Raw genomic sequence first — 25,397 nt, forward strand, 5'->3', positions numbered from 1 at the left:
ATGATTTAAATTTGTGGGACTAGTAGTTGATGGCCTTGTTCCATTGCAGATATGGGGAAAAAATAGTGCTGCATCAATTGTATAGCCTAAGTTGATGTCCTGCAACATTCTGAAGTCACAGCTCCTTGTTGAATATGACGTGATATCAGAAAAGAAAGAAGAAGAAAAACAAAGAAAGAAGAAGACGCCTTAGAAAGAGGAGGAAGAGGGAAAATGTAACACCCTTGTTATCCTTCAAGTAGAGCTTTAAGTACGTACACACCATAAAATCTGTCAAGTTTTCAGTGATGAACGAAAGAAGAAACTAATCTATTCAATATACAAAGCCAATGGCAATACAAAAACAGAAATTAATAAAACTAATCACATTTACTAGAGATATATGGATATAGATAAATAGAGGTTATAAGAATTCAACGAGGTTTTGGAGGATTTCCTTGTTGAATGTAGGAAGACTCGAGCAAGGAAGGCAGGACAAGAGGAGAAAGAAGAGGAATAGGGTCTTTACTGTGGTAGAAGGAATTGAATGAAGAAGTCGCTGCTGATGCTGAAGAAATTTTAGGAGCACTCTTGCATTCAAGAGGAGCTTTATTATTAGCCTTAATCTGTAGTTGACAAGGAGCTCTCCTTTGTAGCCTGCTTAATGGCCTCCTGTATTCCAGCTCTTCTTTGTGAACACAGGTTTGGAATCCAGGAAACTCCTCACCGTGATCCTCCATTTTCTATATTTAGCTGCCGCACTTTTTATCTCTCCGATCACACTTCTCTCCTTCTTGAAGTTTTATAATTCGGTGTACATTTGACTGGTTACATTTATTTATTTAAGCAATTGATCGGAACAAGAGAATTAATCATATACCATGTGTCCTGCCAATAGCTAGCTGATGATGGGGACTTGTCAGCTAGCTAATCAGACATACAGGGAGCCCATACCTAAAGGGGATCGTAGATTGAATGATCCCTTGGTTTTTTTAGATTTCAATCTTAAAATGATTATTCAAAGCGATTTATTTTTTAAAAATGCATTAAACCCATGCGGGAATGTATCTGAAGAGGAGGTTTAATTTTGATTGGTACGTAAATTAGTTTGAAAATACTCTCTCGGAAGTAAAAAAAAGAGAAGATCAATACAGGGAAGTGAATCAAGTGATGATTGGCTAGAGATTGGCAAACTGCCACGTCTTGCGTGCATCATGCCCTCGAATTACCATATAAAATCACTCGACAATAGAATATATATTGTGGTTGGCTCTCAGCAAACCTTTCATGTGATAAGAAGAGGTCGCCTCTGTCTCTGTTGATGTAAGAATCTTTGCATTTTTCTTTATTATCTTTCATGTGTGGGAGGAATCCTTGCACGCATTTTAAAGCTCAAGATTTTCAGTGACAAGAACCTGGAAGCACATGACACTATTGGTTTCCCTATGCATTTTATTTTCCTTTTTTTTGCATTTTACCATTCAGTTTCAGACAAGTATGTAGACAGTTTTTTTTTTTTTCCTGTCAACTGAATCATGGTCAGCAGTTATAAAATAATGAACGGGATAACCATTCAATCAGAGCTCGTGCACTCAACTAAAAGATTCATTGTCATGATTTTGCCATGCCAGTCTAGCTAGCTAGCTAAGCTGATCATCTTGAATAACTAGCCCCAGTGGCACGTAGATCCTTCATTATCTTACTTATATAGCTGGCACTTTATAGCTCCCACGTATGTCTCAGAGGGTTGACTGTTGACTAGTCCAGGCAGGAAAAAAAAACAGCAAGTAACAGGGTTTATCAGTATTAAGTTCTTTGCACGTCTTTCTATTTTTTCTATTTTTTTGTGGGGGGTGGCGGGTTCTTGTCTTCTGGGGATTCACACAAGTGAAATCTCAATTTGTTACACCATCAAACTGGCGTGGCAGTGTGTAGATATAGGCGGTAGTCAAACTGTGGAGCTTGTTAGTCAAGTATTGGAGCTCGACAAATCACATGAAGTTGACGAAGAGACTACTTGTAAAGAGGATTCAAGTCTCAAAAACTATATAAAAAAAAAACAAAAAAGGTAGGTGGGTGGTTGCCATTGATTGAGGCATGTGCTTTCTATATGTTTTCGGTGACGTTAACATGCTTTGAAATCAAAATGTTTCATTTATTATAGAAAGAAAATTCAAGGCTTAAATTTTAGGATTCCATCACGATCATAGGAACTAGGGAGGGTTCGTTTCATGTGTTCCATCCCTGAATTTCCTTGTGTTTTCGCACGGTATCCCAGGCACTGATGCAAAGCGACGCAGACAGCCCGTGTAAAAAACTGGATTCAATATTTCAGGGATATGTTTATGATCGTTAAGTTTCAAATCTCATACATGCAGAAGCTAAAATTCTAATAAATCTTTATTTTCAGCATGGATTATTTATTTTTAACCCGACTTTGAGGATAAATTTAACCTCGAAATGCTATAGGTCCTCCCCCTCTACAATGGGAGTTATATATCTATCATAACTTCTCCAGGTGTTTGAAAATATCCGTGACTGCTAGCCAAGAACAATAGTCCTTGAATTTGTTTATTTTATAATTATAACTGTGATGGTATCTTCTGAAAACTTTTTAAATTGTTTGAAATTATAGTATATATTATTTTTTAAAGTATTTTTTATTTGAAAATATATTAAAATAATATTTTTTTATTTTTTAAATTTATTTTTGATATTAACGTATTAAAATGATTAAAAAACCATAAAAATTAATTTAAAATCAAAACAATTCAAAAAATTTCAAAAACACGTAGTGATGGTATCTTCTGAAAACTTTTAAAATTGTTTGAAATTATAGTATATATTATTTTTTAAAGTATTTTTTATTTAAAAATATATTAAAATAATATTTTTTTATTTTTTAAAATTTATTTTTGATATTAACATATTAAAATGATTAAAAAAACCATAAAAAATAATTTAAAGTTAAAACAATTCAAAACATTTCAAAAACACGTCGAAATGCAATTTCAAATACTTGTTAGATTCTCTTTAGCATTGCGATCTAATTATATTTTTGAAAAAATTTACATGCTGGTATAAAAATATATTATTTTAATTTATTTTTAAATAAAAAATAATTTAAAATTTCCAAGCAGAAATTTAATATCAAGTAAAAGTCAGCTACACCTTAATTATTCACTGTTCCAATCATCGACGAGCCACAGTAAAAAAGAAGAAGAAGAAAAAGTGGTGATGCTGAGGCGATGCTGACGTTGCATCATCTAAGAACGGTAAGAGAAGCCACGTGGCCACGCCCGGGAAAACCTCGACGACACCCCAGGCAATAACGTTAGTCAACAGACAGAATGGGGCCATCTATTACATAATGGAAACGCGTTTTCCCATGTTCATGTGAGTGTTTCAGATTACTGTAGATATCAGTAAATAAAAATAAAAATAAATAATTTTTTTCAATGTAAATTTCAAATAACTTTTGTTGGGTATTTTTATATTATTTTAATGGATTAATATTAAAAATAATTTTTTAATATATTTATAAATAAAAAACATTAAAAAAGAAATTGCTACACCGCACCGAACAGGGTCTTCATCCTTTTCACGTATTTTTGCTGGCTTGAAGCTTTCACACACTGTTTTGGGCAGAATAATCGTGAAAACGGGGGTTCACATCACTTTGGATTTGACTAGAAAGATTCAGAAATGGACGGCTCCAACTTGCATTGATGAATACGATAGCATGCTCTTTTCTGAATATTTTTATTTATTAGAATTCTACCTTCAAATCAAATCAAATCAAATCAGGTAAAATTACAATTTTAAATATAGGGGTCGCTTTTAACCAAACTCGAGAGATTAATTTAATCTTGGTCCAATTTTTAACCAAACTCGAGAGATTAATTTAATCTTGGTCCATCATAATAATTGGTCCAGGGAGACTCTTTGATTGTAGAACTAAAACCAATAAAAACACAGCTCCACACAGTTGTAATGTTGCTTGCCCCTGAATTCCTGGGTAGTTTATTTGTTGTTCCAATGAGACCAGAGCAAATAATATATGTATATATATAGATTCACTAAAGTTGGTCCAAGGAAGGATACAGATTGCAGTAGACAGAAAGTACTATTCAACTATAATGTGAAGTTTGAATTATTTTTTAAAGTATTTTTTATTTAAAAATATATTAAAATAATTTTTTTAAAATTTATTTTTGATATTAACACTTTAAAATAATATAAAAATAACTGGAAAATATTTAAAAAAATAATTATTTTTTTAATATTTAAAAGACACCAAAAAAAACCAGATATTTATACGGCAAAGATATTCAATGTAAAGATGCAGACTCATCAAAATCATAGAACCATGGTTTGAACCATAGCCGAAGTCATGGTCGTCAGTACAACAAAATTGAATCCCTGGGTGGTGTTCTGAAAAATGAATTATTCAACGTGCGAACGACTACATTATCTATTTATTTAGAGGTATTTATCACAATTTTTATTTTTGTTTTTAGATGTTTTTCTAAAATATTTTTTAACTTCAAAAAACACTTATATCAATATTTTTTAGTATTTTATTTATGGCTTTGATACATTGATATTAAAAAATAAAACTAAAAAATTATTTTTAAATATTTTTAAATAAAAAAACTATTTTTTTAAAAAAATTCTTATTTCAACAACTCTTTAAAACTACAATAATATTCAGATAGAGCATTGAGCTTTCACATACCAAACTGAAGATCTTATCTAATTGCTTTTGTCTGTATCGGACAGCGACCTTAAAAGATTTGTAATCCAAATCTTGGTGGGGATTGAAGACACCATTACCAATACATTAGCCGCCACCAAACAGCGGTGTCTAATTACCATAATGGAGGGGGTGCTTGGTCAAGTTTGAGCCACCATCATCAACCAATGAAGAGCTGCAAGTATATCAATGAACCACATGATCCTTTTCCAAACAGAGATTGAATTTTGACCCTTTTTTTATGCTACAGATCGGACACCAATCCAAAATTAGAGTCAAACAGAGTCCCTATTCTCGCAAATAATACTAAACAATCCATACTTCAGCAGAACATTGTTATTAAATAAGCCAAGGAAAACACGAGAAAAGGCTACAACATAGTCAAGTGGAAACAAATACTAAAATTGAAAATTATGCACACAGGTTAGAACTGAGATTTCCGCGGTAATTTTTTGTTTTCCTAGCTCCAACATCTGAATGGATCTAAAGTTACAAATGAAGCTCAGTGAAGGGGGTAATAGGCGTATTTACAAGCATTTCATCTGTCTCTTAGCTCTCTCTAGTCTCTACCTCCTACGACAAATGACTTTGTTCCTAAACTTAAGTCACACAGTAAGCTAAAAGGACTGGAGATCTTTCTATAGTGAATGTTTCTGGCTGAAGGCTTTTTATGTACAGGGGGAGCGAGCTAAGAGTTTATTCAAGAATAGGATCTAACCAACCCAAAGTTGACAAAAGATCTGGATTTGAAGAGACCTCCAAAGAGAAACCTAGTGGGTGATTCCTGAGACACCGGTTTTAGCTCTTCAGGACTGCCTTTCACCTTCAGTATGGTCTGGCCAATTGCTTGCCGGATGGAATCTATGGTTTTAGCATCAACAGGATACCCTGATGCATCACTAACATAAAATGTATTAACTGCTTTGCCTGCTCTGGTTGTTACTTCTGCTCTGGTGACAGTAAGGCTATTTTCTCGAAAGATACGAGTAACATCGGATAGCAGCCCCACTCTGTCCGTAGTGCATAACTCTAGCTTCAAGCCCTGAATTAGGAAGAAATAAATCAATCATCTAAAATAGGGAAACACCCTCTTCAAGAACAGCTAAAAAACAAAAGATATCTAATAAGCCTTTGCTATCATGCTATCAGTTGTTCCCAACAAGTTGTTTATTAGTACACCAAGAAAACCAATAGCAAGCTGTCCTTTGAATGGAGCATTCTGCACAAGCATGCGAGTGAATTCCTAACAGAATCGATGCATCATCATCTACCACCAAACAAGAAGAAACTAAACATAATATGACAATGGCATGGAATAAAAAATAGCAAGGGTGTTTTGACTGGTGAGTGACACCAGTCATAGCTTAACATGCCAATTCAGAGTCATTATCATAGCAATAAAATCACCTCTTCGGTAAATAAGCTTCACCCAACTCACCATTGCCCAAGTAACAACGTAATCAATACAATTATATGATAGATCTACATTTAGATAGCAAGGAAAGGAGCACAGAACAGCTTGAATCCATAGTGGCTGGAAGCATGATTTGGTAAAAACAAGGAGAGTTTTATGAGTAAACCTTAAGAACGGTCTCAGATTTGAATGTACCATAGTTCACTCACCTCGGATACTCTTCTTTCAATAGCTGCTTCAAGACATTGTATAATCCTTTGTCTCTCAGCCTCTGATTTTACAGGGGACCCATCAATATGCTTGATATAATATTCCTACAAAAAAATCCATAAATCCATGAGCCAAAAAATCAATCGCAAATGCGGTCATCCCTAAACACATTTTTTGGGGGAATAGAAAAGATTAAAACACAAATGATTTATACCTGATGAGCTTCTGGGCCCTCAGCATCAATATTAGCATGAAAAACCACATACTCCATGTCTGTCAATGTACAAACTGTATCAAAGAGAAGCTTTGGCCTATCTTTACTTGTTATAGTTACAACTGAGTAGTCCTTCTCGCACCAATTAACCACACTCACATTAGGCCTTTGCTTCTCATCTAATTCATCATTGTTAGCTCGTTCATAATCCCTATCAGCGAACATCATTTGGTGAAGCCTTCTCTCGGTATGGGTGACCCCATGAGATACAACAGTTTTAGCTCCCCTAGATTTGTTACTGCCCTTCAGTACATTACAAAGAAGTTCCTTGATCCTAGATAGCTTCTCTGGATCAATAATTGCCGACCCAGTTTCCTCATCAGTTACTTGCATCACGGCTGCTGCCCGCATATTGTGTGTCCAGACCTCTGCATTCACTACGTTGCATTTTAGGTGGGTGAGTACAGCACTCACTTCAGATAGCAGCCCTGGTCTGTCACTTCCTGTTAACTCAATTGCAGTGTGGTCCATGGATTGTTTAACCCCAACAGATCTCATAGAAGATGTAAAGCAGGATTCCGGCCCTAGAGACTGGAGATAAAACCAAATAATCAGATCTGTTTGCACCTCAACGAAATAAAGAAGAAGAAGAAGAAAGGTAAAAGGATAATATCAATCAAAAACTCACAACTCACCTTTGTAATATAATCTAGAATTGCTTCATCAGTAACCTTGTTTCCATCAGGATCCGTAACATTAAAAACTGGTGGGGAAAAAAAAACTCTAAATAATCAACTTTTCATACTTCAATAGAAGAGTTAAATTGGAAAAGAAGGGTCGAAAAAAGGAAAAGAAGTATCACCATCCATAAACCAACCACCATCAGAAGATATGTAAGCTTTGGTTATGATGAGGTTCAGATCAGTAAGGACTTGTACAACTTCAAGAAGTATTCCATGTTTGTTAGCACTATCAACCTGTAACACAATGAAATATTTAGCACCCAAAAAACAACAAGAATGGTGGTCAAGACTGAAGAGCACACACCCACCAAAAAAGGACACCAAATCTCTTACCCTTATGACTGTAGCATTCTTGCAAGCTTCATTATCAATCACAACCCTGACATCAAAAAAAAGGGAGAAAAAGAAGTGAACAAAATTGATGTAAATCTGTTTCACTTCAAAATTTAAGGTCACTTTCACTTAGAAAATTAAAAAAAAAAAAGATGACGAATCTGCATAATACACACCTGGGTGGATTCAATCTCCTAAAGAGTTTCTCATATTCATCATCCATGTCATTTGAAAAGCTCATGTTGACCTCTGTAGAAATTAAAAATTTTGAAGAGGAAAAGGCAAAAAAACTATGAGAACAAAACCAGCCAATAAAACCAAAAGCTGGTTTCGTGAAGAAGAACCATGACCAATGAGAAAACAGGTAATCCTAATAACCCCAACAGTACGGAAAACTATAAAAAGTAATCCTAAATTATTAAAGAATCCTTAAAAATCATCTTATTTTCACAGTTTTTGTAATAAAAAGAGAAATTTATGAAAACCAAGAGAGAATATGTAAAATATACAGAGTAGACAGAATTTTAGGGGCAAAAAAAAAAGTTGTAGTTAAGATCACAAAGACAAGGTAAATAAGAAACACACATACCCCACATCAAAAATCCTTGAAAACTGAAATAAAACACGACTAATCACCTCATCAACAAAAACCCATCACCCAAAAACAGAAGGAAAGGAGAGGAAATTGATGCCTACCCATTGATGCTTCTGTGATGTACTCGTACTGAACGAGAAAACTTGTCTGAGTTCTCTCAAGAAATAAAGGCTAGCCTCTTGCATATACACATAAATATATATATAGACACGGACCACAAGAAAGAGGAAGCATCCCTGGAGAGAGATCTCCGGATTCTTAACAAAATGAAAACCTTAATATAATATTATTAAATTTGATTGCTCCATATATTTTTCTTATATATATATATATATATATATATATATATATATAGACACCAACCCGACAAAATACTCCAAATATCTGCAACTTCTGGAGAAAATAATAATAATAATAATAAAAGCCCCCCCAAAGCACTGTGCGTGTGCGTCTTTCTCTGTCTACGATGGTAATGAGTTTGGGGTATTTTACCATTCTAGCAGCAGATACGGGTGAGTTGATTGAGTGTTTGTTGCTTTAGCTTTTATATATATATTTTTAAATGTATTTCAAATTATTTTTTATTTGAAAAGATGTTAAATTATTTTTTAAAAAAATAGATGATTTTAGTATACTAATATTAAAAATAAAATAAATAAATATTATTTTAATATATTTTTAATTAAAAAATATTTTTTAAAAAAACCCAATACCAAACACAATATTCAGAAAAGAAAGAAAAAGATTTGAATTCTGATTCTAATTAATTTCTCATGTGATAAGCTGACACCAACATCAATCAGGCAGGAAAAAAAAGAAGTATTTGGGTACACATTGTTCACGTATGATTCCAAAATTGTAAAGATGTACGATTTTTGGATCAGTATTTCTTGTTGTCGTTGTGGGTACGATCTAGTAAGTAGATGATGTACAATATAATTATTGTTATCGGGAAAAGCAGAGGGAAAAATATATTTATGATAAAAATAAATACATATTTATATCTATTTATTCCTTTTCATTTATTTGTACTCCAAAGAGGATACTCAAGAGTCAAAACCTCGTAATAAAAAGAAATGCTAATACTAGTTGAGTTATATCACATCGTTAAGAATATTTTTACGTGTTTGTTGTTGTTGTTTTTCTATTACAGAACATGTATCAATATATAATATAAAAAATTAAGGATAAACTAATCACAAGATTTGGATTTTCTATGTAGAATTTATTTTTAATTGTCAGAATTAATATAGTATTGAAGTCTCAAAGAGACTCGATAACATAAGCTCAAACTTCTTGATAAACTAAAAAAAAAAAAATGTATTGCAAATTAAGAGAAGCATTATAAAACATATCTCACATCTTATAAGTATAAAAAAACTAATTAATGTGAAGATTGAGAACTGATCTTCAGCTATATTGTTTGAGTTTTTTTTGGATGAAATTTATTCTTAACCATATAATTCACTGTTCATCAATTAACTCAGGACATTTGCTCTCCCTACCCTCTATTATAGTTTACTCTCCTTTTGCTTTTTAAGTATATCCCCGAGCTCTTTTTCCCATGATGTGTAATTTTTCTTGCTCTCCACGTCCTTTCTTCCCTCCTAACTCTTTTTGTCCGATTCACAAAGTTCATCTTGGCGTATTTATTTAGGATTTTTTGCTTGTTTGTAGAGTTTTATTAAGACGCCATAAAAAAAAAAGGAACAATTAGAACGAAAAAAAACAGAGAGAAGAAGATGAAGATGAAAGCTGGCAATGAAATAGGAAGCTATGGGATACTCGTGTTAAAAGGCCTCGTATCCTTACTATTTCTGTTGCAATGGGGCCTGGTGGCAAGAAGAGAGACAGAATACAAGACAAGACTTGCTAACGCTGTTGTGTTTTTTATGCCTAGCTGTTACACGTACAGATCACCACCATTGTTGTCTGGTTCAAGTCTCATTTTCATGTTATCCCCGATGGTTTCAGGTCCATAACCATGGGTTGAAGCTGGGATTTCTATCAAACCCTTTTAATTTGCTAATACAGAAGGGAATTTTGTTCGATCTAATTTGATATTATCAGTACTATTCAAACGATAATTAAAGGGTCATGCTTGCAGTCATTGCTAATAGAGAAGGAGAATGAGATGAAGTTATAAGTTATAACAAGAAGTTTATGAAAACTAACCTGATTGATGCCAAAACAGAGATGAGAGATCACAGAAGAAGGAAAGAGGCAGATCGTAGAAGAAGTAAAGAAAAAAAATAGGTGTTTTGAGAGAGAGAGGAACTGTGGAACACTGAGATCATGTGTTGTGAGGCAGACCACAGAAGAAGTAAAAGCTAATTTTATACTTCTCTCCAACTGTGGAACAGTGATTTTACAAGTTTATCTGAATTGGACCGAGTTTGATTAATTTTACTAGTTTTTGATCCAATTTTATATGTTAACTCGCAATTTTAACAATGAAATAGGAAGGTTTTTTTTAAATAATTGAAAAAATGAAAATGCAATTAACAGAGAGCACGTGACTGAATAGGGGGGTGTTTATTGTGTAAAAATTAAATCATGATACTTGTTAGGAGTCATTTAATAATCTAAATCAATTTTACTTTTTTTAGGTGTAAAATCCATTCTCAATTAAAATTATTTCCGTAGACACGCCATAAAAAAAAAAAAAGGAACAATTAGAACGTTCATTTTCCAAGAAGAAAGCAAATGGACACCCCAGCTCAGAGCACTTGTTAAGCGATTGGGTGGTCGGTGGCATTTAAATATTGTAGTAGTTTTAGACACACTCTAATTCCACGCTTCTTTTATCTAATTACCTTTACTTACACGTGAATAAGCGACCGTTTGATTAAAGCTCCAATGAACAGAAACATACTATCTTTTTGGGATTAAGATGTGATTTGGATGATTAAATGTTGTGTAATTATTTACCATTTAACCATCTTCAACTTAAAAATTCAAAATGCCCACCAGATCCCTTCTTGAATGGAAAAAAAAAGATTAAAAAAAGAAATATGACCAGTGCTGGCGCGTAAATTCCCGGAATTCTTATACCTAGAATAAATCTGGAACCAAAGGGTAATGAGGTAAATATGGTAGATTAGTGATCGTATGGTTAATCACAGTGTATTTGACAGAACGGCAAGTCGGCAACCCAAAGTGAAGTCAAGGCGAACCACGCGCCAGAGTAGACTACACTCAAGAGTCAATCCAGAGCAGACTGCTTCGCATGGAAGACTCTAGACTCCAGAGCAGGTTACTTTTCCAAGTTGGTTTTTAGCGGGACATTTTCCATTGTTGGGTTTGGAGTGTATTGCACTTCATGATCTTGACTACTAAACGACTTTTAAATCATAAGATGACGTGTCAATAAGAACATGGCCTGAAGGATGCTGCAGTCTACTCAAGAGCAGTCACCGGAGAAAGGGATATTCAAGGAAGAGATAGCAACGACAAGGGCGCCCGCCCAAATCATCGCCGCCAGCAAGAATTGTTCAAAGAACTCGATTAGAGTACTTGAACCAATCTTGTAGACGAAACATTTAGGTTTTTAAGTAGGCATGCTTCAGGATTTGCACGCGATCAAGATTTTTGTAGGCAATCTGTATTTTTTTATTTACTGATCGAAGTTTGGAAAACCAATCGTTTCTTCACGGACATAAATGACTACTTAATTAATTTGCACTTGAAACTTGGAGCTTAGTTAGTAATAATTTCGCGTTCTTGTGATGATAATAATATTCTTATTTAATTTATTCTTCTCAATATTAAAATCCTTTTATATATTGAGGTGTATACACACAACATAACCCAACAACTCGGCTTTGAATGATAGACGTTGAATCAAAAAAAAAGAAAAAGAAAATCGACACCCTGGCCAGGTAGACAAGGTGGTTGTGTACAGCCCTTGTCTAACCACCTTTCAAGCCTAGAGGCATCCTTGGCATGAAAGGGAAGATGAAAAGCTAGGGACACAAATTGCCCGAGTTAATTAAATATATATTTGCTGCTCCTAAACTTGGGCAATGAGTACTTTCAACAACCAATGCACGAAACATTCAAAAGAAGATGGACCAAATGCGGTTGTTGGGACTCGTCGCCTCCCTTTGGTGGACGATCGCCTGTTCTTTTCCTCGAAAAAACACGAGCGGGAAACCGGTGCAATTACATTAATTTTACCGGCGCGGGAACCGGTCACCTCGACCATGCAGCTTCAAGCATCTGTCCATGGAAGACATGAAGAGGAATATTGAAGACAATCCAATGAGCTTGCTTATTAATTAAGAAATAAATACGTGTATATGTTAGTTGGATATGGAAATGAAAGGAGGGCGCATGTCATGCCTTTCTGTATTGTGACTTTATGGGACATTACGACACAAATATGAACAGGCGGCCGCGAAGTCATTCCAAACGGGGGCCGGAGGGTCCCCGCTCTTGCTTGATCATCCAATAGTAGACATCATGCGAGGAAACGGGTCCAAGGTTACATTGAGTAGTAATATTCAACCCTAGCCTGGCTCATGGGTCATGACTATGCAGCACCCATGTCTCGTGTCTTTTCCTCGCAATGTCCCCACTCCAGCTCCAATTCCACGACCCCCTTTCAATCCCCTCTGAAATAGAAGGGATTGAAAAAAAAAATGATAAAAAAACAATAAAAAACAATACGAAGAAAATTTCAAGGAAATTGTTATCTATTAAATCCTCATTCTAATGTCAAATCCAATTGTGATTTCACTGATTTAACAGCTAATATATATTCCTTTTTTTTTAATGTTTAGCATCGTTCTTGAAAAAAGTCGCACGTTTGTTTAGATATTCCATGTTTTTTTTTAACCTGTCATTTTGTCTTTATATTTGTCTCGATTATTTAAATTAATTTTGTATCAATAATTTTTTTTAATGTGTTTGCAAAATTGGCTCGGTTGAACTTAACAATTAATTGTTGTCTAATTGTTTGATTAGTTGGATATGATGCAGGAGTAGTATTTGCTTTCCCATTTTAACCTACTTTTCAAAAAAAAATTATTTTAAAAAGAATTAAATTTATTTATTTATGAGTACAAATACAGTGATTTTAATATATTAATAAAAATAATATTATTTTAATTTATTTTTAACTGAAAAACAATGTAATAATATCATACATTCACTTGCTTAGATTAGGTGTTACTCTAGTGAGCAACTTAAGGCTTAGGTGAGAGGTTTTTTTTTTTTTTTTTACATCAGCGTATCATATGAAATCATTCATGATCTAGCATGTAGGTCCGGTTTTCATCCCATGTAGAGTTATTTTGGTTTATGACATATCTATTTAATTGAGCAATTCGATAGAAGTTAGCTTTCGAGACAAAGTAAGATAATTTTTAAAATATAAATACTGAGACAAATTGAGATAATTTTTAAAATATATAATATAATTTAACAAATTAACTCATGCTCTGTTTTGAATAATTGAGACACGTGGGTGTAAAATGGTAGATTAAATCAAAATTTTCGCTTTAATTAACAAGTATTAATTTATATTTTCTTATTTACCAAACCACCCAAGTATACAGAGCAAAACTTCATGGATTAAGATCAAGTGCGTGGGCTAAAAAAAGTGCTTATGTTTAGGTCATCATAATTACTAGTTCTCCACGGTTTAATCTAAACTACATTTAATGCACCTTCTTTTTTTACAAAAAAATTTCATAGAAAATGACCCATAAAATCAAGTTAATTAAATTTTTAAACTTTGTAAAGTATAATTCAATTGTTCAGATTTTAAATTTATTTTATAAAAATTACCAGTTCGAGTCTCACAAACTTCAAGATCAATAAAAATTTATATGATTGTTAACTTCAGAGCCCGTGATATTAGTTAGGGTGAACATAAACTGGTTCAGATATCCATATTAATTAAAAACAGTTAATGTATTTTTTTCTAGATGAAATTTAGTTATTTTAAGAGAATTGAACCCAACCAATACCAGAATCTACACCTTGCGTTAGATAATATCATGGCTAAATAAAAAATTATTTGAAAGTGACTTCTGTGTTTCGAAAACATTACCAAAATATTACATCTACATCTACTCGAGAATTTCAATGTAGTTTTAAGTTTCAAAGATCAAACGCTGACCATAAAATCAGAATGCGTTCTCTAGATCACCGCAAGTCCACGATGAAAAAGCAGCCACCAAAGTTTGGCGTTTATTTATGATGATATGACATGTCGTCTTGATCTCAAATGATAAAATATTTTGGTTTAGTGATAAAGATATTTTTTGCAGACTTGATCGAGACAGCAAGTAGATATATTGCTCCCATTCTGGTTCATAATCTCGAGTTAGAATGTACAATTTTTTCTTTTTTTTTAAAAAAAAACTAGAAGTAGAAGAAGAAGAAGAAGAAGAAGAAGAAGAAGACAAATTAGCAAGTAGTGAAAAAAGAAGAGGGAGAAAACCTCCAACATGGTATGTGCAAATTGCCAGCAAACTGGGTGCTTGCTCTGCGGTCTGGGTCAAAATTTGGTGCGCGCGCACACACGCGTGTCCTACGGTGCATGCCGGGATATGTCCCTTGCACGTGGCCCCATCTGCTGCTCCACCCCTCTCCCACCCCCTCCACCTCCCTGCCCTTAATTTACTGATTTAGGGCTTCGCATGGATTTTAATGGGGCACCACTCCTCCTCCAATTTCCCATCTCGGCACTTCCTGGATGGTCCTAGCTAGTATATCCTTGTGGGAAATGCCCATGCAGATTTGCTTAGTACCAATTACTTCCGAATACAAAAAGAAAAATTGATATTTTTTTTAATATATTACGGTAATATTTATCAATTGAATTTTTTTATTACTAATTTTATTGGTAAATACCGATAAAAATATATCGGTAATATATATTGAGAGAATAGCGGTTGTAATAAAAAAAATAAAAAAATTAAACAATATGATAACATATAAGTTTTTACATGCATAGTTATATATTGTATAAATGAATGTATATGTGAATGTATAAGTCTCACCATTCTTTGAATGCAATGCAATGCATGATATGAACAACAATATTTGTTGTTTTTCAGGATGTGATGTAACAAAATGTTGGAAGGAATCCTGAATCCTGGTAGGGTAATATAATCATGTTCCAATCTTTCATGTATGGAGGAGCATATATTAATTAAGACTTTGCATTTTTCAATCAATACTGTCACTCGACAAGGATTAATTAATGGGATCTTTTCTTATCAAATATATATCAATTAATTAGCATATTGCTAGCAATATTATATATAGACTGAATGAACTAATTGGATACATCCTCTAGATCATAAAAACTTCAAGGCAAATATACTTGATCGTGGGTTGTTAAAGCATGCACTAGCTACTATAAATACCACATTATATATTAATTGCTTGATAAAAACACTTGACATTATTCGAAGAAATCTAATTAAAATTGAATTTGATGTCCTGGAATAAATTGACACCTCAATTATCTTGATGAGATGGCTGATCAATCATCTTCTAAAAAAAGTACTCTATAAACTCAAGCAGCTAATGTCTATATGTGAATAAAAATAAACACTCAGGACTGTACTCTTAAGGAAAAATCCAGCATTATGAATAAATCTCATGTAATAGAATCAATATAAAATCATTTTGTTTGTCTAACAATTTAATTTTTCTGAAGTGAGAATGTTTTTTAATATAATACGAGAGAGTTCTTCTATCAAGTTAAAATTTACTCGTACTTTTTTTCCCTTATTAAATAAAAAAATCCAGCAAAAATTAAACAATGGTAAGCTTTTACAGGTTTTGATTAAATTCAAAAAACTTTTTTTCTTAAATGTTTATTAGAATCTCAAAACTTACCTAATAATTTAAATTTTTCTATTGAGATTATGCTTTGATGTTCGAATCCAATTTCAAATTAACACAAACGTAAGTAAGTTTATAGCCGAGTATAAATGTTCGAAGATTGATAATCTACATATTAAAAATAAGATACAATTATTATCTTAATCGTTTAACTTTTGCATGAGTACTTAACAGTAATCGCATTGAATATACTGAACTCCCTCTGCATATCACATCAACCATGTAAATAGATTATCACTATGGAACTACCATCAAAACGTAGACCACAACTTTTGCCTCCTCGTTCCCGAGAAAGGCCACCTGAATTTTCCATAGATGTTGGAGTTGTTTGAGAAATTAAAGATGGTGCCCTCCACCAAAATAACGTGCCATGGAGTGACTTAAGCATCGTGGGTGCTACATCTATGCGATGGGCACTGGGAATAAAGCCCCGCACACAAACACAACAAAAATCCGTGGCAGCTGGGTTCCCTGGGAGGAGTTCTTTATCATGAAATAAGATCTTACAATGAGCTCGCACTCGAAAGAGGTAAGAGCAAACGAAGCACAAAACTGATGTCCCGGACTTTATCTCTGCCGTAGACCATGAGGATTTGTTTCCCATTTTAATGGACATCCAGCCATGCGTGCGTTGATGCAGCCCGCATTCAAGGAGTGGCGTCCAAATCAGCCATTTTTTTAGCATAGATATGGTGAGAATTGCCTAGCTAGGTGTAGGTAGGTGCACAAAGAGGGAACCGGTCTTGGAAATCACTTCTTGTTAATTTCCAGGTTCCCTGTCAAGTGCCAATATATTAGATCATCAATCTTTCTAGTTTTATACAGTGTCTTTTGTTAGGATAGCTAGTTAAAGGTTAGAAAACTATAAAAAGAAGTGCAAAACAGGGCACAAGATCCTTCAGCTCGTTGTTAGTTTAACAGCAAACCATTGAAAATACCCAACACTTGGTTTTTTTGTCGTAATTAATTTCTTCAATCCATTTTGTAATTCTCCTAATCCTTTGGGTAGAACTACATTATTTTCATTTCAATTAAAAACAATGTTGAGGAAAAACAACAACATTAGGATCAGTTCGTACTTCTCCATTTCGTTAATTATGTCAGTGCACGAAATTAAAAACAACGACAAATATCCGATCACTCAATGGCATGGCGAACATTGTTTTTTTTTTTTTTTTTTTAAATGTTTCTTCCTAGCTGGCTGAATCGCAGAATAGTTGCTGATTCCTTGAAGTATTCATCAAAAGTGGTTACTTGGGAAATCGAAACATAGTTAAGGAAACAAAAGATCTGTCCTCTTCTTTCTTGATTGTTCTGTTTAGCGTATTAAGAATAGTTGTCCTTGATACTGGATTTCTAATTCCTCTCCATAGCTGTATAATCTGATTTTTTTTTTTACTGCCCTTCTTTCGGGGATCAAGTTATCTTTTGCATGAATGATTTCTTTGTTAAAACAAAATAATCGTTAAAAATCACTACCATCGTACTATCGAGTTGTATGACCGAACTTTAAAAGATTCTCCACATCAATGAGTTATCAGTTTGGCCTTAAAAAAACCTCATGTTTTGTACAATACCCGAGGGTCTTTTTACACTGTAGGGCCACTTGCAACTGGTAGATTAGAATGTCAGAGTCCCATTTTACAGAAGGCGATCAACTATAACCTTCCCTCGGCAGAGATCCTTGAGGTGAGCCACGAGCCAGAGTTTAGCCTATCGGACAGAGAGGAAAGTAGTCTCCCCCTGACTAACCTGGTGTAATTTGCTGGGCTCGAATGATGACCATATACAAAAACTCCGCCTTCTTGTTACCTCTTCCATCAGGAATCGATGCATGCTGTAGTTTTTTACTTTTTTCCCTTCTGCAGCCTCAACACCTACATGACACGGATACTGAGTGGCTAAAATCATGACCGTATGACCGAAAACTTGGATAAAAAGTTTCCTCACTTCTTACCACAAGGGATGATATAAAAATCTGTGTGTTGGGGTGACTTGTGGGCATTTTCTCCTTTCCGAAATAGATACTTCAAGTTTAGTTCAACATGGATTGATTAGCTATTTATTAATGTTTGGAAACATCGTTCAACCTGTATTTTTAAAAAATTTACTTTTTTTTATAAAATATAATATGATTTATACGTTTTGAATCGTTTTAATGTGCTAATATCAAAAATAATTTTTTTAAAATAAAAAAATATCATTAATATATATTTTAACACAAAAAATTATTTAAAAAATATTCATAATCATGCTGTAAAACAAGCTCTAGCTCTATATTCAACTCGCCAGCATAATAATGATGGCATCCAACTGCGTGGTCAAATTACCTTTTTTTTTTCCCCTTTCTAACAATATTTCACTAGTAACCAACTGCAAGTTCAAATAAAATAAAATAAAAAATACATTTCCAGTATTGTCCAGTAATGCCTGCGACACTGGACTTTACATGGCAGGTAAAAGTTATTCTCTCGTTCATCAAATATAACCTAATTTTTAAAAATAAAAATTTTTAATTCTCAATTAATTAAATATTAAAAAAAATTAAAAAAAAATATTACAAAAAAAATTTAAAGGTAACAATTAAAATAATAATAATTCAATTTTAAATATAAAATAAATTTTATATTTAATTAAAAGTTGAAATTAAAAAAAAAAATTTATAAAATAACAAAAAAATAAAAATAATAAGCATCAACATTGACATAAGAAATAAAAACAATATTATAATTAAAGAGTGGATTTTAAAAAAAATAAATTTATAGAAGAGCCAAGCAAAGAATCAAATATCAAACTATATGGAGTAAATTGAAAAACATTATCAATTTGAATCGAGTGATGAATTGAAAACCACTAAATTTTTTACTAAAAAATCAAGGATAAAAATTAGAAATCCAAAACATAAAGACTACATTAAAAAATATAATATTTAATAAATTAAGATTAAATGAAAAAATTGAAATTTTTTTTTTTACAAATAAACCAATAAAATTAGAGTAGATGTAGGCATTAGTCACCTCCATGTTGGGGTTTCATTAGCCCTGAGAAGAGATTTTGAAAAAAAAAATTGAATGAGTTTTTTTGTTCATGCTCTCACATAAGACTCCAATCAACAATATTTATTTTTATTCTTGTATGATAAATATTTTGAAAATTAAAATATAAATACTCAAGAAATAAAAATATAACTTTTTATCTAGTTAATTCGAAGAATATTTATAGCCTTTGATTTTTTTATAACAATTAATATTACTGTATAGTTTTTCAATGTATTATCAAATATTATTGTGAATCACAGACTTTGCCCATTAATTAATCCTTGCAGGTGACATGCGGCCGACCCCGCGAGCAGAGTTACATGTGGAACCAGCATGGCAGTGACGCACCTTACACGTGCGTGTAATTATATTTTTTTTCCCTTTTAGCTTTTGCTATTATTATATTTATTTATTATTAATAAAAATTAATTAATACATGTCTTTGCCAAGACCCGAAAGGTCATTCTGGTTTGCCACAGTTTAGTACCCACGCAGGAAAAGATAAAGCGGCTCGAGTGGGGTTGCTGCTTGCTCATCTACTGTCTCTCGTTCCTTTTGTTTTGTTTTCCTTTTTCTTTTTCTTTTCTTTTTCTTTTTCCTTTTAAGGATCTCGCTAACGATCCCTTTCGCGGGCCGGGCACCTTCTCCTCGGAGATCTATAAAAAAAGTGGGCATTTCTGGACACTCTTTCTAAGGACGACCACGTATTTGCCCATTTCTTCCCTGCAATTGTTTTTCATCATATATTGGAGTAAATCATACCATGATCACGAGTGCGGATCCTGCAGCCTTGTAATATCGATGAATATATTAACATGTCAAATTGATGTAGTGAATCGTATATTGATCGAGTTGATAGTTATCATATTAACAAAGTAATTTAGTTCTCGTGCAGCATCATAGACCCACAATGGTTAATCTGTGTTTTTTGCAGTATATTTTATGATACCTGTCTTCTTCATTTTTAGAATTTTGAAAATTTCCAAGATTTGTATACTAGCAGTGGCTGTTGATGGTTGTTGGGGGCGTGGATAAAACGAAAGTTGGGAAGTAAGTGGAATAGAGCAAAGAATCATGGTTTTATGTGTTGTCATGTTGCCCTCGAGGAAGTCAAGAATCCAAAGAGATCGACGGAGAAGGACCATCGACCCCATGTACACGCCTCTGCATGAAAACGGCCTCACGGATAAAATGAAACGACAAGTAGGCCACGATCCTGCCTTCCTTTTCCGTTTTGGTCCCCACACATTAAATGAAGAATGGTCCCTGCCAGCGCAGTGAGTGGCTACTTGCTATATCACAACTGCCTTCTCCGGCTGCAGGAAGAACCAGCTCCTAGTCGTATTCCTAGCCTAGGCTGGCTAGCTCCACCAATCTATAGCAGCAAGAGAAATGCAGGGATCGATGGTGAAAATGAAAGAGAGAGAGAGAACAAGTTGGTGTTGTGACAGCTGGCGGAGCAGTGCTGGGCGCCAAATTCGGATTTTGAAGGACGTTTTATTCGACGGCTGTGTCCCTATGTTTGTTTCCGTGGGAAATTTCACCTCCCTTCTCGACACAAAACACAAAACTACTGTTCCTCGGTTCTGAAACTCGTACCAAGTGTAGGGTCGGTTAAATTAATACGGTTAGAATTGCTGCAGAAAATATTATAAATTTCAATTTATTTTTATTGATTCATAAACTACACGGGAATAAACGTGTAATTGATTCAACATGTCACTTCTTGATATTTAAGAACAATATCCCCGGAGATGCTGGTGTGTTAATATTTTTAAAAAATATTATCCAATATTCAAAATATTCTAAGTACATGATTACTTTTTTATTTTAAAATATATTAATAATTCCTGAATATTTTCTTTATATTAAAGAAAAACTAAACTGAGTAGCAGAATCTAAAACCATGCTCAAACTAACTTTCAATCCCCCCCCCCCCTGAATATTGCTTTGCCCGGCACAAAAGGCACTTGAGTCATGATAAATTACTGAAATTAAATGTGCTAGGTCCTTTTAAGATCCTTCTAAAATCATGTTAGATTTGTTAGTTGAGAGGTGGGTATTCAGGGACCTGCCATCAATTATTTTTTTAAAAAATTTATTAATCAAACTGGGCACAATGAAAAGGTTGAACGCACAACCAGCCGGCCTACAGTGCACCACTGTCACGACATTTGTAGTTATGGTCATTTAATGTATAGTTTGCTGCGTGAATCAATGAATTTCACCATGTACGTGATCGCCTTGTATTGATTGTTATGCTTTTGTACCAAACCTTCCATGAGCAAATATTCATATTAGAAATAGCAGTAATAATAATTTTGCCCAGCCACCAAGCAGCATATATGCCTCGAAAAATTGATATGATCACACGGCATACGGCCCTCGCTTTCAGTACATTAGCATTTAAGCGTAGAATAACGGGTTGATGTGGACTGCCTAGCGGAGAAGGGACCATGATTTACACGTTGAGCTGCATCCTTCATTCTGATGGTGGGCCACAGAGTTTAGGTGGGGAGACAACACGATAGGCTTTTGTCAGAGCAGGAATAGCGATTAAAATCTCCCCTCACTTATTTATTTTTCAAAAAATATCAGGGCGGATAACCTCGTTACATTTCAAAGAAATCGGCCCATGCCCCAGCTTACCTTTACGGGTCTGCGCCTTAACCTTTTTTTTTTATTATTTGGTAAATGTGGTTGTTATTATTTTTTAAAGTATTTTTTATTTTAAAAATTATTAAAATAATATTTTTTATTTTTTAAAAATTATTTTTAAAATCAACACATCAAAACGATTAAAAACATAAAAAATAATTAATTTCTAATAAAAAAATAATTTTTATAAAACATAGGTTAGCCTGCGTTTCCAAACACTCTCTTAAACAGATTGGGCACAACAAAACTGTGTTGTTTTTTCTTTAAATTTTGTTTTTTTTAAAAAAACATGTTGTTATAAATAATTTTAAAATTTATATTTAAATAAATACAGATTCTCTTTGATTTTTTCTGTATTTAGTATTTTGTTTTAAATAGTGGTTGTTTTTAAAGTATTTTGTATATATTTAATTTTTTAATAGATTTTTTTAATTTATCTATAAATTTTATATGTAATTGAATCTTATTTTTTAAAATAAAAAATATTTATTTTTCTGCATTCATATATTGCTAGAAACGGGAGATTGTGAATAATTACAGTAAAATATTGGTTTTACAGGGCACATAAAAATTAGTTCCCTTTCCCCCATGGTCACTCCTTTAAAACTGATATCACCGAAATCTACCCAAAAAAAAGAGTAAGGCGGCAAAATATAGAAAAGCTCAACTGGTATTGCAAGAAATACATTAGATACCCGTCTTTCTCGAATATTAAATTTACACTCTTTTTTCCCCCAAATCGCTACAAAATTGTTCCTCAATCTTCTTAACATACGGCATCGCTTTTCATTTTTTTTTTTTTATTAGACTCGAGTACTAGCTTAAGATTATATTTGTTTAGATGCTGACGTGTAACCGCCAATATTGCTTACTGATCACTGGATACTCAAAAAAAAAATTAAAAAATAATTTTTTTAAATAATTTTGTTATTTTTATTTCATTCAAATCCGACGAGGGGGTTGAGGTGTTGAATTTCATACTCTGCCAACTAACACTTTCACCTTCCATTTGATTAATGTGGCAGCTCACAGACTGTAGAGTGTGGCCTTGAACACACGTGATTAATGCGAGCAGCACATGTATAAAAGATTGGTCTGGTAGCTAAAGAGGTCACTCCCTACCATAATCTTTCATGTTTGAATTTTAGTTAAACACGTTACCCTAACCTTTTTATTTTAAAAGTATAAAATTTAACTCATTTACAAGTTTATTTTATATCTTTATATTTATTTTTTTCAACCAAGCATGTTGTTATTTTTATTATTCCTATCTTTTCTATTCTGATATTAAAAAAATATGGTAACATTTTAAATTTGTTATCCAAATTATTAAACTTGAAATATTCAATTTAAAAAAATAACAAAGTTCAATTCTTAAAAAATTAAAAATTAAATAATAAAATTAAAAAATACTTAATATAAGAGGATTTTAAAAGATAATAATTCAAAAAATAAAATAGAAAATCACAATCAATGCTATTATTAATAATTAATAGTATCACTATTACTATTATTATTATGACCACTATCGTTATTTATATCTTTGTTAAAAGTATTAAAGTCTTTGTTGCTTTTATTTTTATTATTATTACTATTAAAAGATTATTGTTGTTATTACCATATATTATTATTATCACCACAATAATTATTATTAATATCTCTGGTTTTTTTCCTTCTCCGTTCTCTCATATTATCCTTGTTATTTGTAGTGGTAAAGCAACAACAATATTGGTACACCTACTACAACAATTATTATTATTATTATTATTATTATTAATACCATTATTTTTTAATTTATTTTTAAAAGGATAAATATTCAGGAATTGTTTTTTTCTTCGGGTTTAAAAAGAAAACTTCAGAACACCAGGTTTTCGATTTTATTTTCTCGACGAGGATAATAGGCATATTTTAACTACGTTGAAAATTTTTAAAGCCTTTATGCGTCTCGATCATCACTTCAGTGGCACATTTAATGTTTTAGAGATTATTTTACTCATACAAGTAAAAAAACGGTAATCTAAAGAAATAAAAATATTTTTTTAATGACGGTAATTTTTCTCGTGTTGTTTAAAGTTCCTTTAATGTATTTAAATATTAAAAATAAAAATATAACAAGGATAAATTAAAAATATTTTTCTCGTAATTCTAAACACACTAATTATCTTGCCTCCGCTATCACGTCTCATTTATCTTGTCTTCAAATCAAACTCTACCACGGGAAGGGTGGCAAAAAATGAGAGGGGACTGGGGAAGGTAGACATATTTTGACCCAGCAAGCTCACGAGGACCCAAGAAAATAGCCCATTAGTTGGCTGCTGACAATTACAGAACTGCCGGGCCGGAGTGCACCGTTGACTGGGCTCAAAGCAGCATTTTTCAGTTGTAAAGTGGAAGAAGTGAGTTGTGGGCTTTGACAGCTGGATCTATAAATTATTCGAGAAATGGGCTCTCGTCCAGTTCCCTTACGTAGCTACTTACTTTGACGGAGCCGCAGCCCGTGAAACTAAAAGAACATCAACCTCCAAGGGTGCCAGACCAGATAGAATAGCCTTGAAGAAATAAATAAGAAAAGGAATATAATAATTTTATAGAAAATAAAATAAAAATTAAATTTTTAATTTGATAAAATTACAAAAAAAATTAAACTCTTCAAACCCACGAACTGGCGATAAACTTTCTAAAATTTAATAATAAATATTTATTTCAAAATTAATTTTTTAACTAATAAAAGATAAATTATCACATAATTAAATTTTATTATAAAAAAATATCTCGTTAAACCTTCAAACTGAGGCAAACAGGTAATCTTGCCAAGCTCGCAAATTAGACAATTGACTCTAAAAAGCTTAGTAAACTAATTTTTTAAAAAATTATTTTTTATTTAACTAATTTATTTTTATAATAAATAATATTGCATTGCTATGATATTTTTTAATACAAACTCACTGTTAAAATATTTTTTAAAACTACAGTAACTATATAAAAAATAAATTATTAACTCTAAATTCATCACCAAGTAGAAAGATTAACTTAAACAAAATACAAAAAACAAAAACACACTATAAATTACTATTGGTGTCCATTAAATGGTGTCGTATCAACTTCCGGTTTTACACTTCATACTTAATAATAATAAAAATAATAATGATAAAGCATAAATTGACAAAATCACCTGAAAAGTAGACTTATCTTTCCTTCTTTATTATTATTTTATAAAATAATAATAATAATAGAGCACAAAACGACAAAATCACCAAAAGAGTAAACTTTCCTTTTCTTTATTATTATTATTATTATTATTTCGGAATGGAGTTCCTAATCATTGACGTAATCATTATCAATTCACTAAGAGATTGAACATTTCAAGTTCACGAGTCACCAAACATTTTAATTTATGTTGCCGACGAGTAATTACATACCTAATCATCAGTGTTGCCCATCATAAATAATTAATCAATAACCTTAACTTAGGATTAATGTAATTATTCATTTTCCACTACGAAATGAGTGACTATATATAAACATACCAGGACACCTGATAGTGGATTTTTTATTTTAAAAATAGAATAGTTTGCTAAAATTCACGGAAAA

General features: G+C 32.6%; 1 protein-coding gene across 2 annotated transcripts; it reads right to left on the minus strand.

Annotated features, from left to right (window-relative positions):
* Window positions 1-5,056: 5,056 nt before the first annotated feature.
* Window positions 5,057-10,572, minus strand: LOC133697208 (ACT domain-containing protein ACR4-like). 2 transcript variants are annotated; one of them, XM_062119624.1, is made up of 8 exons: window positions 10,420-10,572; window positions 7,826-7,898; window positions 7,650-7,695; window positions 7,436-7,550; window positions 7,269-7,336; window positions 6,574-7,164; window positions 6,359-6,463; window positions 5,057-5,777 (listed from the first exon to the last, which is right to left on the minus strand). In XM_062119624.1, the coding sequence occupies exons 2-8, from the start codon at window positions 7,888-7,890 to the stop codon at window positions 5,436-5,438; spliced, it is 1,332 nt and encodes a 443-aa protein (XP_061975608.1). In that variant the 5' UTR covers window positions 7,891-7,898; window positions 10,420-10,572; the 3' UTR covers window positions 5,057-5,435. The 2 variants fall into 2 exon arrangements, with proteins under 2 accessions (XP_061975608.1, XP_061975607.1); XM_062119623.1 differs by lacking the exon at window positions 10,420-10,572 and adding an exon at window positions 8,346-10,395.
* Between the last annotated feature and the right edge of the window lie 14,825 nt (window positions 10,573-25,397).

Source organism: Populus nigra, chromosome 6, assembly GCF_951802175.1.
Source record: "Populus nigra chromosome 6, ddPopNigr1.1, whole genome shotgun sequence".
In the NCBI taxonomy this organism is placed as follows: Eukaryota; Viridiplantae; Streptophyta; class Magnoliopsida; order Malpighiales; family Salicaceae; genus Populus; species Populus nigra.

Excerpts from the sequence above, each read along its gene's own strand:
- LOC133697208 (XM_062119623.1), bottom strand. Across the intron at positions 7,165-7,268 it reads TTCTAGATTATATTACAAAG|TCTCTAGGGCCGGAATCCTG; the intron begins GTGAGTTGTGAG and ends TTTTATCTCCAG. Across the intron at positions 6,464-6,573 it reads AGGGCCCAGAAGCTCATCAG|GAATATTATATCAAGCATAT; the intron begins GTATAAATCATT and ends ATTTTTTTGTAG.